Source organism: Lampris incognitus, chromosome 9 (assembly GCF_029633865.1).
Source record: "Lampris incognitus isolate fLamInc1 chromosome 9, fLamInc1.hap2, whole genome shotgun sequence".
In the NCBI taxonomy this organism is placed as follows: domain Eukaryota; kingdom Metazoa; phylum Chordata; class Actinopteri; order Lampriformes; family Lampridae; genus Lampris; species Lampris incognitus.
This window is the reverse complement of record NC_079219.1, coordinates 21,657,539-21,678,246: the sequence shown is the minus strand read 5'-3', so window position 1 is coordinate 21,678,246 and position 20,708 is coordinate 21,657,539. Positions and strand designations below refer to the sequence as shown.

Here is a 20,708-nt window from a genome sequence, read left to right as displayed (position 1 = left end):
GACATTGAGAAGGTTAGAAATAATGATTTGTATTTGAAATAAGATTTTTTTTACATCAAACTTTGCTTTCGTCAAAGAATCCTCCATTTGCAGCAATTACAGCATTGCAGACCTTTGGCATTCTAGCTGTTAATTTGTTGAGGTAATCTGGAGAAATTGCACCCCACGCTTCCAGAAGCAGCTCCCACAAGTTGGATTGGTTGGATGGGCACTTCTTTGAGCAGATTGAGTTTCTGGAGCATCACATTTGTGGGGTCAATTAAACGCTCAAAATGGCCAGAAAAAGAGAACTTTCATCTGAAACTCGACAGTCTATTCTTGTTCTTAGAAATGAAGGCTATTCCATGCGAGAAATTGCTAAGAAATTGAAGATTTCCTACACCGGTGTGTACTACTCCCTTCAGAGGACAGCACAAACAGGCTCTAACCAGAGTAGAAAAAGAAGTGGGAGGCCGCGTTGCACAACTGAGCAAGAAGATAAGTACATTAGAGTCTCTAGTTTGAGAAACAGACGCCTCACAGGTCCCCAACTGGCATCTTCATTAAATAGTACCTGTTAGAGCCTGTTTGTGCTGTCCTCTGAAGGGAGTAGTACACACCGGTGTAGGAAATCTTCAATTTCTTAGCAATTTCTCGCATGGAATAGCCTTCATTTCTAAGAACAAGAATAGACTGTCGAGTTTCAGATGAAAGTTCTCTTTTTCTGGCCATTTTGAGCGTTTAATTGACCCCACAAATGTGATGCTCCAGAAACTCAATCTGCTCAAAGAAGTGCCCATCCAACCAATCCAACTTGTGGGAGCTGCTTCTGGAAGCGTGGGGTGCAATTTCTCCAGATTACCTCAACAAATTAACAGCTAGAATGCCAAAGGTCTGCAGTGCTGTAATTGCTGCAAATGGAGGATTCTTTGACGAAAGCAAAGTTTGATGTAAAAAAAATCTTATTTCAAATACAAATCATTATTTCTAACCTTGTCAATGTCTTGACTCTATTTTCTATTCATTTCACAACATATGGTGGTGAATAAGTGTGACTTTTCATGGAAAACACGAAATTGTTTGGGTGATCCCAAACTTTTGAACGGTAGTGTACATACATACATACATACATACATATATATATATATATATATATACACACACACACATACACCAATTTTAGGGGTTCAAAAGTAATTGGATAAACTAACATAATCACAAGTCAAATTGCACTTGGTTGCAAATCCTTTCCAGTCAATGACTGCCTGAAGTCTGGAACCCATAGACATCACCAGACGCTGGGTTTCTTCCCTGATTATGCCCTGCCAGGCCTTTACAGCAGCCGTCTTCAGTTCCTGTTTGTTCTTGGGGTGTTTTGCCTTCAGCAAATCAAATCCATGCTCAATTGGCTTCAGATCAGGTGACTGACTTGGTCATTGGAAAACATTCCACTTCTTTGCCTTAAAAAATTCTTGGGTTGCTTTCGCAGTATGCTTCAGGTCACTGTCCATCTGCACTGTGAAGCACCATCCAATGGGTTTTGAAGCATTTGGCGGAATTTGAGCAGATAAGACAGCCCTATACACTTCAGAATTCCTACTGCTGCATTTGTCAGCAGTCACATCATTGTTAAATACTAGTTCCATTGGCAGAAATACATGCCCACTCCCACAAGACTACCTCCACCATGCTTCACAGATGAGGTGGTATGCTTTGGATCATGAGCAGTTCCTTCCCTTCACCATACTCATCTTTTCCCATAATTCTGATACAAGTTGATCTTCATGTCATCTGTCCATAGGATGTTGTTCCAGAGCTGTACAGGCTTTTTTAGATGTTTCTGGCAAACCCTCATTTTTGAGGGTTACCAATGGTTTACATCTCGTGGTAAACCCTCTGTAGTTACTCTGAAGCCTTCTCTTGATCATTGACCACTTTGTAACGTTGTTTTGGAAAAAGTGCTATATAAATGAAGTTATTATTATTATTATTTGACATGGATATGCATAAAACCTAGAGGATGTTCTTGATCTGGCCAACTGTTGGCCAACTGGGGTTTTTCTTCACCGGGGGAAATAATTCCCCCGTCATCCACCACAGTTATTTTCCACGGTCTTCCGGGCATTTTGGTATTCCTGAGCTAACCAATGCGTTCTTTCTTTTTAAGAATTTACCAAATAGTTGATTTGGCCACATTTAATGTTTTTGCTATCTCTCTGGTGGGTTTTGGATTTTTCAGCCTAATGATGGCTTGCTTCACTGGCAGTGACAGCTCTTTGGACTTCATACTGAAAGTTAACAGCAACAGATTCCAAATGTAATTGCAACACTCGAAACCGACTCTAGACCTTTTATCTGCTTACTTGTAAATGAAATGAGGGAATAATGCACACCTGGCCATGGAACAGCCGAGCAGCCAACTGTCTAATTATTTTTAGTCCCTTAAAAAAAAAAAGGGGGGGGTGCACCTAAAAAATGCTGTAATTCCTACACTGTTCACCTGATTTGGATGTAGATACCCTCAAATTAAAAGTGAATGTCTGCAATTTGAGCTCATATTCATCATTTAATTTCAACTCCAATATGTTGTGGTAGACAGCTAAAATAACAACAACTTTGTCAATGTCCAAATATTTATGGACCTGACCGTATATCAAGTATCTGCTTAAAAAACTTTTCACCTCATCATAATCAAAACAGATACTATAGTATAGGCCAACATTACCAGCTGCCTCACTGATAGTGTGAAAGATGAAAGAATCTTGTTGAATTGCTTGTTTCAGGAAATAAATGAGGGGAATGTAATGGATGGATTCACTCTCTCAGCAAATGAGTTGTTTTAATATTAGACAGCACAGTAACATGAGAAATGTTCCGCTCAATGACCAATAATCTACTGCATAACAGGCTCAGCGGTCTGCTTTAATATTTGGCAGTTCCATGTGGCACTTATCAAGAAGGAAATACAACAGAATGTGTAAAAATTACAGATGTGCATTGCCTTTTCTTGAAGACCGATTCCAGTGACTTTAATCCTCACAAAAGTTGTTTTTTTTTGCACTTATACCGTTGTTAGATAGCGATAGTGGAGGAAGACAAGAAATGGGGAGAGAGAAAGGGCAGTAAGACATGCAACAAAGGTCACCAGCTAGATTGAAACCGGCGATGGTTGTGACCATGAATTTACACAAAAGTTGATTGGAAAGACGCACTTAATTCGCACTAAAATTCAATAAGAGGCACTTTTACTGGTGTTTCTTTAGCATAAATAGATTTTATCCACCATCGATTTCACCACATTCAGGCACCATCTCAGTGTGAATGTATATTTTATTCTTTTTAGAAAAGAAATTTGAATAACAAGTTGACTACAAATGAATTCGAATAGGAAAAAGGTATCTGTCTTAAAAGTCTGGCATCCAGAATATGGTGTAAGCTAACTTTTGAGGCGACCCAACATCCAGGTATGAATGACGCACATCAACTATGTCTAATCTAAGTTGCACTTGTAACTTAACTGGCCAGACTTGGCCAATGGGGAGCTGTAAACTACCTGCTACCACTACACTAGAGAGTGGTGTTGTGACAAACACAACCTGAGAGGAACTCTGTCAGGTGGGTCAAACAGATTTACAATCAATCATCTATAGCTAAATTTAAGACATATGCATCACATATACATACAAGTCATGTCAAATTATGACACGCCATCGATTTAACATCATACATTTTACCGATTTCTACAACATCACTGATCGGCTTCCTTTTGACGGTTTTGACTTTACAAATTCTTTTTAAAATATCTGAAACAAGTTGGGGTTTTTTTTTTAATCACACTAATGTAAACCCGAGATGCACATCAACAACCTCCATAGCTGGAAAGTCATGTTTTTTCCCTTGAATGGGCAATCTGAAAAAAATATAGCAACACAAAAAATTATTAAGAAGTTGGTGCAAAACCAGAACTTTCTAAGCAAAGCCCCAACAACAGACAGGGTCATCCAAAAGAGTTGAATCAAGTGCAACTGGACTTGGTATATATCCGGATATATACTAAGTTGCACTTGATTCAACTCCTTTGGATAACCATGACCTGGATGAATGAGAACATTCACAGACAACAGAGAGGGTCAATTTTATGAATTCCTTTTTTTTTTTTCCTGTGTTCAATTAATGTCTAGCCATTTAGGCACCGGTTTGGCCAAAGATGCATCAATCCATTTGGCCAAAGATGTTCAGAATGGATGAAGAATGAAACAGGATACCGTTTGGCATCAGAGCCTCTCAAGAGTCATGCTGCTGACCTCAAGCTCAACCATGCTACTCTGAATCCCCTCCTGCTTTCCAGCAGAGCACCAGCCAGGGTGGAGAGGAGGGGGACACAGCCCAGGACTCAACATTTCACAGCCCATTTGGACTAGCTGAGTAACACTTGTGATTCTGTTGATCTCACTCGCAGTATGAGAGTTGTCAGGCACACCATTTGTTTATCTCGTTTCAGATCTCTGAAAAGACGGACATTTGTTTTCAATAAAACAAGGAGGCAAACAGATAAGGGGGCCAGAAAGGGGGATGCTTGGGGATGCTGAACATGGGGGAAAAAATAAAACAAACAAGCATACAAAAATACACATTGACGCCATATTTCTAACCACAATCTGGTTTACCTGCTGCTCTGTAAAGGATCTTGGGCTCAAAGAATATACAGGGATTCCTATCAGCTATACAAGAGAGGAGGAGTCCCTTTGCCTGCACTGGTCCTCGGGGTATTACAATCTGAAACAAACAATAAAACACACACCATACAAAACATTCAACAGGTTGGTGTAAGATCAAATTGGCAATGCAGTTTAAATAATCGTCAATCATAATTAACTGTATCAATGCAGCATCATCTCCATTGAGTGTACTATCTGTAATACCACAGCCCACAGCTGAACCCCTGTTCTGGTAACTAATACACAGTGTGGGTAAATAACATTTGTCTTTCAAGCCTGACAACTGGGGTGTCTACTGCATTAGCTTTGAATACTCATGACAAATTAACTATAGTTGTGAACCAGAGGTGTTTCTGGTTTCCATTTTATATTTCTAACATGCTTCCCTTCTTACTTGGAGCATATCGATTATACTCTGTCTTAATGACCCGCTCACAAATCAGGGCAGAGCATCCATCGAACCCAGGGTCATCCCGAGAGTCACATCTTGATCTCGCAGTCGCAGAGCTGCATTTTCCCTGAACATTTAAGCAAACGGCTACGTTCAACATGCTTCCAAAATGGCAAGAACTTGATGGATGCAGAAGGGATGCTCGGGTCAAGAGCAAAAGCAAGAATTTGTCATCTCAACGTTTCATCATTCTACACCCATTAAAAATGTGGTTCAACGGTTCAAACATTTCAGTCGAAAGCCAAGCACCCATTCTCAAGTTGATATATATTCAGCTAGGATCTTAAGTGCAGCAGACTAAAAATCAGCCAACTAACCCATTCTAGCAGTACTGCTGGTGATAGGGTTCTTTCATAGAGACAGAGTGTCTTAGAATCTGTCTGCTTTCCTGTATGAGGAAAATAAGGTATTCAATTTTTCCAAGTAAGAGTGAAAACACATTGGTTTTTGTTTCTACCCTACCAACTAATTTCCCCACTCCTAGATGTCCTGCTCATTTTATCTTCACCAGCTCATCTGTATACTTGGCAGCACATGAACACCCTTCCATTATGGACTTCAACCTCGCCACACGTACCAGTGCCACCACCAGACCACCCATGTTGTGGTTGTTATTGCTCCTGTATTGTGTTGTTGCTGCGACTATTGTTGTACTGGGTGGGGCTCCATGTTAGAATATTCTCCTAAACTTATATTTGACGTCCATTAATTTTCTCAAAACTCTTTCCCAGTTTGTCAATCCGATTGGAACAATTACTTAGAATAAATAAACCCGACCTTTTACTGCCAGTGAGAAGCAGTTGCAAAAGTGTGTGAAGTAAGCTGAGGGGTGGATTTAACTGGGTGAGAAATGAAAAACATCCATCATCCATCCATCCATCCATTATCCAAACCGTTTGTCCTGCTCTCAGGGTCGTGGGTATGCTGGAGCCTATCCCAGCAGTCACTGGGTGGTAGGCAGGGAGACACCCTGGACAGGCCGCCAGGCCATCACAGCCCCCCTCCACACACACACACACACACACACACACATACACACACACACACACACACACACACACACACACACACCAAGGGACAATTTAGTACGGCCGATTCACCTGACCTACATGTCTTTGGACCGTGGGAGGAAACCAGAGCCCCCGGAGGAAACCCACGCAGACACGGGGAGAACATGCAAACTGCACACAGAGGATGACCTGGGACGACCCCCAAAGTTGGACTACCGCGGGGCTCGAACCCAGGACCTTCTTGCTGTGAGGTGACCGCACTAACCACTGCGCCACCCGAAATGTAAAAACACTCAAATGAAAATGGAGAGAAAGTTAGGTTAGCATCAACATGAGCTGTGTGGCTGACCTTGATGCCTGGACAATGGGCAAAGAAGGCTTCAGGGCTCTGAGAGTGATAAAGTGATCCATGGCCAACACACCCCCACGGTGCCCGAATGGTGAGGTTGCCGCAGTCGAATAGGTTGCCAGAGCGATAGCGGTACTTGGCTGCTTCATTTACAATCTAAAAAAATAAATCAAAGTAATGGAGTTATTAATGGCCTGGTCTACATTGGACTAAAAGCACAGAAACTTACATGTGAAAAGATCTATAAGTAATAAAGTACAACTTTATACAGTCTTTACCACAGTGCGCACGCAGCTGCCACCATGGGCTATGGGTCACAAATTGTGGTCACTCGCTCACTCAACTCACTCGCTCACTCTCGAACGAACGAATGAACAAACGACATTTAGTAGGACACACGCAGCACCGGTACACCATGGGTCTGGATGGTTTCATGCTTGTTTTTCCTCCTCTGACTACAGCGTTGGAGGAAAAGCCTTTAAAAACAGTCCTTATATTACTAAAAAGTGGTATTTTCACTTGATCTCTGCAGCCAAATCCTGGTATTTTTATTTTAAATACACAAAATGTGTCCATCAAGTCAATGCAGAATGCATTACAAAGACATTAGCGCTTGCAATTTTTACAAAATATGAAATGCACGCGCAGCGCACATGCACGCACGCACGCACGCACGCACGCACGCACGCACGCACGCACACACACACACACACACACACACACACACACACACACACACACACACACACACACACACACACACACACAAAATCCAGGCTTTATGCACCAACCAATAGCTTCTACGGTTCATCTTAAATCTATCAAAATCCACTTTTCTTTTTGAACAGACAAAACTACGTCTTTGGATTCTTTTTATCCACTGCTATTTCAATATCCCTGACAACAGTTTTACACTGTCATTTTGAGTGGGAGCACATGAGGAGACAGTCTTAACACACAGCCTAACAAAAGATAAAATCTATTGTTGCTGTGTAGCAACACAGAGACCTTCTGAGAAACCTGTCCCCTCATCACATTTAGCACTTTCAGTTGCTTTGACGAGAGAGGGGAAACTCATTCATCTTGCTGAAGACAAGGACAGGCTGAGTGACAGCCGTGCCAATGTGTATGCATGTTGAAACACACGCACTGCCCACTCTACTGGTCAGCCTATTGATGCCGCATTAATCATATTTGGGTGAGTACCAGCACAGGGGGATGTGAAAAAGGGGTTCTCTTTGTTGGGCGGATTTTTCCAGCCCTAGTTTGTGGAATATGGCGCCGTAGGTGTTTGAGGGCCCTTTAACAAAACATCTTCATGCTACACAAGCTAAGCAACAAAAGACAGATGCGATGACTCAGAAGATTACCAACGATAGTGGCTGCCTGGCTGGCACCTAGTTAAATCGCATTTCAGTGTTTTGTCCTCCGTCTCCGCTGTGCGTTTTTGATGACGTTTAATTTTGCATCCGTTGTGTGGAGGCCTATTCACTTCTGACAACTGAACCTGCATGGGGGATGATTACATTTCCAGCAATTACAGGAGTGAAATGGATGCAAATCAAGCAGGTGTTATTGAGACGAGCAGAATTAAACAGAACTGGTACAGAGACCGAGAACAGAAAGTCTGTCCAATACAGTGGCTGCAGCCAGTCCATCAGTGTCGGCTCTACACCGATCACATGGAGACAAGCTACTTTGCCAAACAATACATCAATACAGGAATCAGCACAAACATTAGCTTGTGTTGGAAGCTCAAAGTTAAAACGGCATACAAAGAAAGTTTTAATATCGCAAAGTCACTTTATAACGTGAAAACAAAGTTGAGGGGGGCACACTAAACCCTTTTTTAAAAACTTTGCCAATAAAAAAAAAAACAGGCAACTGCTTTTGCTTTGTTGCCTTTTTATATTATGTTAACCACAAAGAACAGTGCACTGGTCTGCAACAGCAGACAGGGTAACCTACCTGGTCAAATGCAGGGTAGATATAGTCAGCAAACTGGATCTCGGCAATGGCTGTGGCACCAGCGACAGCTGCACCGATACCAAATCCCACAATACCTTGCTCACATAGAGGGGTGTTGAAGACTCTGTCTTTACCTGATGGGCAAGTGGATGCGAAGTGCAATATTAGGAAAGACAAAACAGAGGCTCAAGTAGAATAAAGAGGTGAATGGGTGTCACTGGCTGAGACAAACGTTCACAATGTTGACCAACGGAAAAGTGCTTTTGAATAGCAAACTTCCTGCACGGGGGGGGGGGTGAATTGTATTATCTAGGCTTATTGGCACCTCAGAATATTTGTGCTCATTAACAATCACACAGAAGGAAAACAGCCCCCTCCACACAGACGCCCTTGCCTACAATATACATTTGATATTGACGAGAGCACAAAAGATAACCTTGCTTACAATGCCATATAGTCCTCAAAACAAGTAGACAGACCTATGAGTCTTCAGCTATAGCTAACCAGGCCTGTGATGCATACTCAACCCTCTGAGTGGAAAGAAGAAGAAGAAGAAAAAAACAGCAGAAAAACTTTTTTCCATTCTCCACCCTGTAATCTGACAAAGAGCAGCAGGGGCAGGATCCTAAATTTGGGTTAGGGATGTTATTTTTGTTCTATTGCTTTGTGTATTTGCCAAGCCATTCTTTATTTGCTTAGATGGCAACCAATTTTGCTCCAAGTCAGTGAAAACATCTATGTGCCCTATTCTGTGACCACAAAGCTGTATTAACACCACTGCCACAATCCCTCAGGTAATCAAAATGTATCACCTCATTTCTTAAATCTGCTGTAAAAATGCACAGAATGTCAGTAGGCTAACTAGGAGTATGCTGCATCTTGCACATAATCATGGCTCTGACTGTGAGGGAGCCAGAAGTGATGTTAAAATAACAACATTTGCCTAAGTTAATTATAAAAAAACATTTCCAATGAGTTTCTGATAATCAAGTGGTAAACAGTTGCTGGTTCTCACACTCACACACACTGCATTTGGTGACCTTTATTATTTGGTGCTGTCACACACTGATGTTCATTTCAGTGAGACAGGCTAAACATCAATGGGGAGGGGGTGAGAGATTGTTGGGAGATTAAAGTCAGTCTGAACTTTCATTTCCAGGAGAATAGCACTCAGCAGTAGCCACTAGCATGTAGCAGAAAAACTATATCATTGAGGTTAATGCATCAGTCTCATAAAAACTTATTCATAAGATGGCCACCTGCATTAACCTCCATGTTGTATAATAATGGCTGTTGGGTACAGAGGTGTGTACCAGTCCTTTCCGTAGTGAGAGGGATAAAAACAAGCTTTGTGCGCACATCCATCTACATGGATGAGATGGAAAATAATGACCCGGCACCGAAGGTCAACACCTCTGACGTCAATGAAAACAAAAGCAGAGCCAACGAGGGGGCTTTGTGAAGCCTTTATTTAAAAAAAAAAAAGAAAAAAGAAAAAAGGGCAAAAATCACAGTGCTCAAGTGGGGTACACAGGTCCAGCTCAGATGCATTTAAAACAAATAATCAGAACTCAACTTTTAAAATAATAGAATGTGAGCCCACTTATGGATATTCACCTCTCTTGTAAATGAAAACACAAGAATGCAAAACTTAACAAATATGTCCAGTAATTCCAATGTTTTCTTTAAAATGTATTTTCACAAGCTACAATGGCAAAGTAAACGCAAAGATTCCGTTTGGACCTTTCGGTGAACCGTGAGCATTAATATAAGCTTGCGCGATAGAAGGGTGAGGCTTGTCAAAGTGATCTACTGCCACCTAGTGGTACAATCAGGTATATAAATTTTGAAAACAACGTTGTGGAAGACCCTTCCCAGATTTTTTGGGACTTTATATGCACTGTGATCCTTAAACATTTACCAATATACAAATAAATGTAACATTTCATACACCAAAGACTGTTTTCACATTTGTGAATTAAACGACATTTCCATGTGTGTGACTTTTACAATATTTGCATTTATAAATGTCATCCTTTTTGTAATATAGAATGCTATCAAACTGCATAGACCACCAATTGTAAATTACTTTCAGATACACAAATTAAAAGTTTTCATTTGTGGATGGTGACACATTTGTGAATTGCAATCCAGGTTTACAAGGTGTTTTACACGGATCGCGTAATACTGCCGTAATGAAGACCTGTCTTTACGCTGGATTTGTTTGTTTTTTTTTAACACTGAACCAAACAAAGGAAGCATAAAGGCGTCCCAGTGTATGATTTTACATAGCCTGCCGGCATTCCGGAAGCAGAGGCGTTATGACCTATAACACAACAGCGTTGGTTGTCCCGTCCTGCCGGCTGTTCCTTTTACACAGACGTCTATTTGGCTCTGTGACTACCGCCGCTGCCGGCTTAAACCAGAACAATGCCCCCATTCTGTGTTCATACGTTTTACACAGAACAGTGAGGCAGATTAATAGACATGTTCCGTTACTTACATGCGCCAAATGTGCGTGCGCAGACTGTGAGGCAAAAAGGGGTCACGAGTCTTGTGTTTGTAAATGCCACTACGTTTATTTTGAAGAGACCATCACAGAGGAAATGCCTCTCAGTTGTTGCGCAGTCAGTTTTACAAATCGTAAAGATGGTGAAAACAAGCAACTGCATTATTATCGCATGCTGAAAGGGAAAACTCCGTTCACAAAACGAAGAAGACAGGTGTGGATTCACGCGATCCATCGGGAGGGCTGGAAGGCGTGGTCAGAAGAGCAAATATCAAATGCGAAGATTTGCAGAGAACATTTCATATCTGGTATGTATCTGTTTCTTACACAAATTAAGTATTGTGATTGGACATACCTAAGTAACAGCTCTAAATGTGATACTGTCCTCGAAGAGCAAATGCCAAACCAAAGTTTTAGTTGTAACAACTAACCTAGCCTAGCTGATGGAACCAATTGCCTAGCCTAGCTGATGGAATCGTTTGACAACGATCCCATCAGCTTTCTTGTGTCATGTTTGAGGTCATAATTTGACTGCAGCCTCGATCTCATAACCGTACAAACAATTAAACTACGAGGAGTTATCTTTGATTTGATGAAGCAAAACTTGTTTTCCTTTGATAACAGATGGTAAAAGCAGTCTTGGACATGTCCACCAACAAAGTTAATCATATGCTTCTAAAGACTTGTGTGCTTTCATTGATTCTTTTGTGAATATACTTGGTGTGTCTATGAGGTATTCAGTCACATCCCTCCAGCCGATGTTTGCCAATTTCATGATATCACCTGTCCACTGAGCTTCAGCAAGCATAAATGGATCAGGAAGTTTTTCTCCAGTGCTTAGTGTAAGTTTCGACTCATAATGCCTTCTGTCTTCCTTGCTTACACCTTCAACATATTCTGAGATTTCCTTTTTCTCAAATTTCTAACTTTTCTCCATTTGATTTTAAGTTTTATACGCTTTCATCTGAGAGTTTCAGACGTACACACGTTGTTTCTCGGCCATGTTTTGCCACACGTTCTGCGCGTGCATCTTGTTTACAACGCAGATTTTATGTCACGCGATAAGGGGTCTATAGCACAATGTTCTTGCCTTGAAAAAGCTGTGTAAAAAGCCCTACAGATTGCCCCTTTGTAGATTGCCAAAAAGTCTAAAAAAAATCTATTATATGTTCTATTGTATCAAAAAAACTAGTCATTTCATTCCAACCAAATACTACAACAGCTGATCTCAACAATTCAGTCTAACCTTCAGGGCTGAAGGTGTGGCAACTGTGAAGTCAGCCACTGTTATGGTTTGGCTGAAATTAAAACTTGTATACACATGCCCCTTGGTGGCACACAACTTCCAACCACTGGTCTTAGGAGACAAGGGAAAGCAAGCTCTTACCATATTTGTCTCTAAGTCCCACTGTGCATCGGAATACTCCTCCAAAGGCCACATCCTCCCCGAAAATGACTACATGACAGAAAAGCAACATAGGCCTTCAGTGACATGAGTGCATATCAGCTTATGATGGGTTTGACAGCAATTCCAATTCCCTATCACTCAGCATGCTCTAAATGCAAGTCTACAAAAGTCTACAACACTCTAAATGCTACAACACTCTAAATATCACTCAGCATGCTCTAAAGGCAAGTCTACAAAAGTCTACAACACTCTAAATGCAAGTCTACAATAGTCAATACTTCATAGCCCTGTGTAAACATAGCTGCTGTGGGATGAAAATGGAATGATTAGATTATGAAAATGTTCATTTAGTTGGTAGTGTGTTACATCTGTTTACATCTCTGAAACCCATTCAAAACTAATTTTACAATTACAGGAAAATACATGATTTACAACCACGGATCAGGGTTGACATTTTGGAAGCATAAATCTGTTAAACAATAAATGACAAACATTCATCCATTACTAGATGACTACCTGCTGTGGGGTCATTGGCAAGTGTGTTGTCCAAGGCACTGGTTATGGACTGGAACAAGTTCATCTTCTGAGTTGAGCCTAAAATACAATCGGGTGCGTAAGATAAGTAATTGTAGTAACACCAGTGACAACAAAAAGCAAATGTGTACAAAGAAATCTGTTTGACAGTGCGTAGCTTATGACCACAGATTTTTCAACTTCATAACATTTTTACGTGTTTAGCGACAATACGATGTGGAATCAAGTCAGGAAACGTCACCCTGCGAAAGTTGCTATTCACTCAAGATCACATACTGTTAACCCCGGGCAGAAAAAGAAATCCAGTAATGTTATTGGTACCGGAGCTGGGAGTAATATCAAGGTTGTAAAGACGAAGCTGGGGAGTGTTTTTGCCACCAAGTTCACACCAGACCTAGACGCTGACACTCTATCTGGGTATCTTAAAGATAAACTTGGCCATGATGTTATCTGTCAAAAGATTGACTCTGTACACAGTAGATTTGGCTCATTTAAAATATCTGTCGAATGCAATAAGGTCGATGAAATGTACAATCCGGAGCTCTGGCCTGAAGGGGTGCTTGTCCGGCGCTATTATGAGCCGCGCAGGGGTGGCGTTATCGGGTCATACATTGCTTTGGCTGCGGGGGGGATGAGTATGCCTGCTGGGGGGATGAGTATGCCTGCTGGCGATATGGTCACTCACTAGTCTTGCTAAATCATTCAGGTTTTGTCATAGAACTGTCGTCGCCTGTGTCTGGGCCAGAGCACAGAGGATAAAGCTCGTCGCAGTTGTTGAAAACCTTTTGGAGAACTGCAACATACAATGTATGCAAGAGACATTTTTAACAAAGCAAGAGTTGGAAAAACTAAACTTCAACGAGAACTTTCATGGGGCTGGGGAGTCTACAACTGACCTTGGTGTGGGAATAGTCAGAGGCAAGATACCAGGGGGTGTGGCTATTCTACGGAATAAGCTCAACTCATTGATAAAATGTGGTTAGGTTTGATGTTGACTGGTGCATTGCAATACAGTTTACTCACAATGACAGGGAATTCTTTATCCTAAGTGTGTATACACCCTATGAATGCCAGCAGAATGAGGATGAATATTTAAATAGGCTTGCATTCATAAATTCCTTTATACAAGAAAATACTTCTTCCAGTGTGTATGTCATTGGGGATTTGAATGCGGATACCTCAGACAGGAATTAGTTATTTGCCAATCACATGGCTCACTTCTGTCAAGATAATAATCTTATATTGTCAAGCAAAGTCTTGTTAACTACAAATAGTGATACTGTGGCAGGATGAGGAAAAACACAGGAGATGAAGGCGAGTTTGAACTTTATTCCTCAGCTCCAAAACCAAACTGAAACAGGAACAACCTTGCACCAGAGAGCTCGGAACGTAAACCACGCCCCCAGCTCACAGCCCTGCTGGGTGAGAGGCATAGCCCCTAGTGTCCGCCACAATACATATATAAGCGAGGCCTGGCACACTACATTATGGCTGGACCGCTGTATTTGCATTGCTGATGTACACGCCTCGTTGGGGAGTATGAGTATTATGTATGGGGCAGCAATGACTAATCACATACTTCTTGCTATGGCTATAATGTTGAACATCTGCCTGTGCTTTCTAGTAATGGAGATAGTGACAATGCAGGAAAAGTTGGGACTGGTCAGCTCTTACAAAGGAGGACATCTTAGCCTATCATGCCCATACAGATGAAACCTTGGGTAATATACATCTACTTAGAGATGCAGAAACATTAATTCTAAGGATACGGGGCATAGGAGAGATCTCTGCTGCATGTATGATGATATTGTTAGTGCTCTGTATGAAGGTAGTAAGCCCTACTATAAGTATAAAAATAAGACACAACATCAGGCCTGGTTGGAACAAGTATGTAGCTGAGTATCATGAAGAAGCCCATGAAGCCTTTAAATCATGGGCTATGGCAGGCAGACCAACACAAGGGCCTGAGCTTGAACACAAGAAGCTCACTAATGCAAGTTACAAGTAAGCCATTCGCTTCATTTGTAAAAATGAGCAAGCTCTGAGGGCAGGTTCCATGGCTAAGAAGCTACTAGGGCATAATCCTGCTAATTTTTGGAAAGAAGTGAGAGTTCTCAACAACCATAAAACATCGCTACCATGCACTGTTGATGGTATCTCCAATACAGACAATATTGCTGAGTTATGGCGACAGAATTATAGTACCTTATTCAACTGTGTCCAAAGTGAACTGTATAAGGTAGGCAATATTGAGAGTGATGATTCAATGGTGATCATGTCACACGAAGTGTACCAAGCTATAAACAAGCTATCTGTTAACAAAACAAGTGGTTTAGATCATATTACTGCTGAACACCTTAATTATGCCAGTCTGAGGATAGCTCCTCCCCCTGCTATTTGTTTTACTGGCTTTATGATCCATGGTTTGTTACCAGACTCAATGTTGTCTGTACTGTTAGTGTCAGTCATTAAGGACAAAGCTGGTAAAGTATGCAGCCTAGGTAACTACAGGCCTATAGCTCTAGCCAGCATACTGTCAAAAGTCCTAGAAAGAATCCTGCTGGATAGAGCGCATGAATTTATCAACTCCATGGATAACCAGTTTGGTTTTAAAGCTATACATGGCACTGACTTATGTACGTACGCCTTAAAGTAAATTATTAACAAATATAAAGGCCAAAACTCATCGGTTCTTGTGTGTTTTATTGATGCTTCTAAAGCTTTTGATCGTGTTAATCATAGAAAGTTGTTGCTAAATTGAGTCAAAGAGGGGTGCCTAAATTCATTGTGCGGATTCTGGCTTATTGGTATGCCCACCAGACTATGCAAGTAAACTGGGGTAATAGCGTTTCTGCCCCATTTGGGGTTAGCAATGGTGTCAGACAAGGGGGAATTCTGTCTCCAGTTCTCTACAATTTATATATTGATGATTTGTCCAAGCAGCTGAAAGCCTGTAACACTGGGTGCATGATTGGTAATACCTTGGTGAACCATATTATGTATGCAGATGACCTTGTCATCCTTAGTCCCTGTAGCGCGGGCTCCAGCAGCTCCTTAATAGATGCTCTGTGTATGGTGTGGCACATGATATCAAATACAATGCTAGTAAGAGTGTTGTCATTATATGCAGAACCAAAGAGGTCAATTATCTAAAATTTCATGATTTTAAATTGTCTGGTAATAATCTTGGGGTATGTAATAAGGTGAAATATCTTGGACATTATATTACTGAACAAATGACAGACGATGATGTTTATAGGCAATGCCGCATGATGTATGAACAAGCAAACACGCTCTCACGCAGGTTTGGTATGTGTTGAGTTAGTGTGAAGATGTCTCTGTTCAGAGCATATTGTACACCACTTTATACTGCACACCTGTGATAAAACTACAAAAAAAAGCAAGCTTACAGAGGCTTCAAGTGGCTTATGGTGTACTGCAAGCGTAATGTTTGTGGCTGTAGTAGTCAATACCTTTCAGGCTCTTCTAAGAAATCTCATGTATAAACTTATTTGCTGGCTCAATGACTCTGATAATTTAATCATCAAGGGTTTAACTAATATAAGAGTCAATGCCACGCGCTACCAATCGCAGAAAAATAGCTGCCTTCTTATAAGACACTGATTTGTTCTATTTATGTTATTGTACTGTGTTTACCCTGTGTATTGTCTAGAGCTTGTCGTTTACCTATTTGTCTTTGTCTGTTATGGACCCCGAGTATGCAATAACGTTTTGAATTTAATTGAATACCAGTGTATTTAATCTGTGGTAAAGTTTTCCGTATTTGGCCAATTAAACAAAACAGGCCAACGTATTGCGGCGATTTATAGCAAGCCACGTCTCACATGAGAGAAAATATTCATTGTCAACTGGATCCAGCTGACAATGAATCAGTTTTGTCATTATGCGAAACGTGAGATGTGTCATCACGAAGAACAACATATAGTTATCAGTTTCTCTACTAGGCTGTCTACTTCAACATGGTAGCTAGTATACTGTGACCATATAGCCCAAAGCACATTAGCTAATTAGATAAAAGGTGTGAATTTTACCCCCCCCCCAAGCTCGACACCTAAACGTGAACCAATGGTTAAAACTCTTTTAACAATTCGATAAGATCTAAAAATTATTTAACACGAAACTGCGTTGATATCTGCTGGGATTTACATCTCGGCTAACCTGGATGACTGGCACTGTTCGGTATAGGGAGTTTGCTAACGTTAGCCAACATTAGCTGAACGGGCCAGCCGGGCCAACTCACCATACTGGGTCGGGACGGGGTCAGGATGGAAGGTGAAGTGAGTTGCGTGTCTCCGCTGTATCCGTGAATGAGAGCTGCAGCTCGGCCATAACTTCAACAAAGTGGCCCCGAAGGAGCTCCGGGCCCCACTACTTACACTGGCGACTGCAACTTTCGAGTTTGCACCTCGGATTAGAAACCGTGTAGCGGCCGCCATTTCTGTTGTTGTGCCCTGACCAGGAAGAACAAGGACCGGCGTGTCAGTGTGAACCTGCTGTGATTGGTCGGCACGGTGGGCGGCGTTCCCTTCATAGATTGGCGTCCTGTCATCTTTGATTCTGTAGAGTGTGTTGTATTTTGAATGTTTTTTTCTATAGAATAAAAGAGGGGAAAAAACTGAAAGAATAAAACTAATTTTCATGGTAGTTTCGTGATTGAGGCGAGATGCGGGCAAAATGATGCACGATGAATGAACAGAACAGATATCCCAGAAGGAAGTTGACTTGTCTTTTTTATATATATATATCTCACGTGGCCTGTGCCATCCATGTTTGTGCGTTAGTGTGTAGAAAGGGAGAATCAGGAGTGGATCATTTGATCAAGTAGGTGTACCTGTTATCAATTCATCTCTGCCTTAATAAAGTTGTTTCAGGCAGGGGTATGTGCCGTGGAGGCAAGGCTGGATGACGGACCGGACATGCCGGGCAAGTGCCCCGGGGCCCCAAAAGGTCAGGGGTATTGTGTTCGCGTATAGTAGGAATCCCCCAATCATACCATACAATGGACGTTTGTTCCAACCCTGCGTCGCGATGCAGGGCCCAAGCTAGTGTTGGGTATTTAAATTTAACAATGTTTAGTATTGTTTGCGTTGCGTAGCCTATCTGACGGAGCGGGTGGGGGGGGGGGCAATGTACGTGCGTGCCCAGGGCCCCCTGGTGGGTTAATCCGGCCTTGCGTGGAGGTCCCTGTCTGTGCAGGTGTAGGAAAGATAACCTGCACAAACACGGACTTCGATGGCACATAAATGAATACCATCGGTTTCAACAATAATCATAAGGAACACTGGCAGATTTGACACGCTGCACTGTGCGTATACTTATCTGTAAAGTGTGGAAATTGCAGGAAAGTAGAGACGGAAATTTCTCTCATTGACTACACGAAGGCGTGTCATTTATTCTTCAGTGCAAAATCACGAGAGAAACATGGCGCTGCTCCAACAATCTCGTAGCTAGCTCCACCCTGTCAACCCAGAAACACATTCTTAAAGGGCCCGGGTCTACCTAACACGGAACGTCAACCGATTATGGTGAATTATGCCCATATAGTCCGCTACATACGTCCCCCCAGAATTCACCAGAATAGAAAAAGTCAACGTGGAGGGGGGCGGACGGCCCGGCCGCAACAGCTTCCCCGAATAGGTGCGGAGGCCGGGGTGCCTACAGGAGGGGCCCTTAGGGTCCCTGCGGCGGCAGTGGGGTAGGACGGGGGGGGGGGTGGAGGAACCTTAGGGGCCTTGTTGGGGGGAGGGGGCAGGGTAGGAGGGCGCCCCCGCCGTGGGAGCTGGGCAAGTCCAACAGGTCGGTCCAAGTCCAGGTGAGCCGGCTTGAGGCGATCCACTGAAATGCGCTCCGGCTTGCTGCCGACTTCCACGACAAAGTGCTTGTTCCCAGTCTCCAGTCCAGGACGCGGAACGGCCGGTCGTAGGGAGGCTGCAGGGGTCCACGGTGGGCGTCGTGGCGGATGAAAACGTATTTTGCCAACTGCAGACTTGTGGGGATATGAGACTGCGGGAGGCTGTTTTGCGAAGTGAGGACCGGTGCGAAAGCTCTGGCGTTATCCAGGAGTGTGGTCCGTTGATGGGCTGCAGACCAGGCAGCTGTGGTGTTGGGGATGACATCCCCTGGGACCCACAGCAGCTGTCCGTAAACCAGTTCAGCGGACGAGGACTGGAGGTCCTCCTTAGGGGCAGTCCTGAGGCCCAGCATGGCCGGTCGACCCAGCTGCTATCCTTGAAGCTGGCCTGAAGAGCGGCCTTCACAGAGCGATGAAACCATAGACATATAACGAGTAGACGCCGCATTGGCTGTTGGGGCCTGAGAAATACGGCCGCCATCTTGGACCGGTCATCCTACGAGTTGCCTAGCAGCAGAATACACGACTGAGAAAGATGCCAGAACACTGTTCAGCATATTCCTGCTCCAATCGACGGACCGTCGAAAACAGGGCTCGGGGGATTACTTTTCACAAGTAAGATTGAACATCACTATTGGTTGTATTTTGTGAATATAATATTACTGTACTGTATTTATGTCCAACTGCGAAATCGTAGCCAGCTAGCTAGGCTATGCTCAGTGCCGGTGTTCACCCGGCTATGAACTGAGACTTTATAAGTCATATTCCATAACACTGACTTTACAACTGACAAAAGAATGCTATTGTACAAATAAAACAATATTAACGTTACTGGTATTATATTGACCAGCGAATTTTACATAGGTGGCACAGACTGTATTATTCACATGTAATCCATCCTAACAACAGTAAGATAGGGGAGAACCGGGCCCAAAGTAACACGCCGCGAAATTAGCACAGAGCTTTTTTCCAAGGAAACAAAACAGGACGTGATGCAATTAAGTCAGTGTATGTGTGTTTATAAGACCTCTCCCTTCTCCCAAAAAATTGGCGCGATACGCAGTTATTTAAAAAAGTTATAGTGCGAAAGCTGTCCTGTGATGTGTGCCGTGCGAGCCTTGTCAGAGATGCTGCTGTGCCATCATCATGTGACAAGAGCTGCCTGCCACCTTCTAGCCCTGAAACAACGGCGGGCGGCCTAGTGATTCCATCACAAGGCACAGTGAAGGTTTGATTTCATTATCTTGTTTTAAAAAATATTTTAATCTTTGTATATTAAAGTTGCTTTGTTCTTTGTTCTTATTTTCTCTGTTCAGTAAAGTGTCTTTGAGCACTGTGTAAAGCGCTATATAAATATAATGTATTATTATTATTATAAGGTGCTGAGAGCTGCAGAGAGGGTGATTCGCCAAGCTGCAACAAAGCAAACTCCAAAGCTGTCTACAGTCACCCACATCGTCCGAGAGGAGATTGGCACGGAGGATGTTTTTCTGCTTGGGGAACACATTGAGGAGACAGTTTGGCATCGACAACCACCACTACAACTTGTTGTCTTTGGTTGTGTTTGTGTTTCTCAAGATAAGGTTGCACCACATTGCAAAACTCACCTCTCTTGACCTGCAGAAAGGGAGCACGAGAAAGAAACTCTGCAAAACAGTTCTCTTTCAAGGGTTTTAGGGGTTTCATGTCAAACTTTAATTAGCAACTTTTATTTTTTCCCCTACATTGTTATGCTACATTGTTTATGTATTTATCTCTCTTTAAAATATATGTAGATCTGTATTTATTTTGTATTATTACATCATACTATTGGATATAATTACGATATTATTACAGTATTATACCACTTTATTATACACACACACACTGTATACTTCCTACCCTCACATGTAAATATTTTGTGTTGTCAG

The 20,708-nt window shown here is 42.3% G+C and overlaps 1 protein-coding gene across 1 annotated transcript in view; it reads right to left on the bottom strand.

Annotated features, from left to right (window-relative positions):
- bckdhb (branched chain keto acid dehydrogenase E1 subunit beta) overlaps nt 1–17,401 on the bottom strand; it is an 85,291-nt gene extending 67,890 nt beyond the window's left edge. Inside the window, exons 1-6 of the mRNA XM_056285782.1 lie at nt 17,188–17,401; nt 12,909–12,986; nt 12,372–12,440; nt 8,476–8,609; nt 6,508–6,663; nt 4,647–4,755 (exon numbers count right to left, since the gene is read on the bottom strand). Of these exons, the coding sequence (XP_056141757.1) occupies nt 4,647–4,755; nt 6,508–6,663; nt 8,476–8,609; nt 12,372–12,440; nt 12,909–12,986; nt 17,188–17,383 (742 nt within the window). The 5' untranslated portion in view covers nt 17,384–17,401. The remainder of the gene's footprint in view (nt 1–4,646; nt 4,756–6,507; nt 6,664–8,475; nt 8,610–12,371; nt 12,441–12,908; nt 12,987–17,187) is intronic.
- Between the last annotated feature and the right edge of the window lie 3,307 nt (nt 17,402–20,708).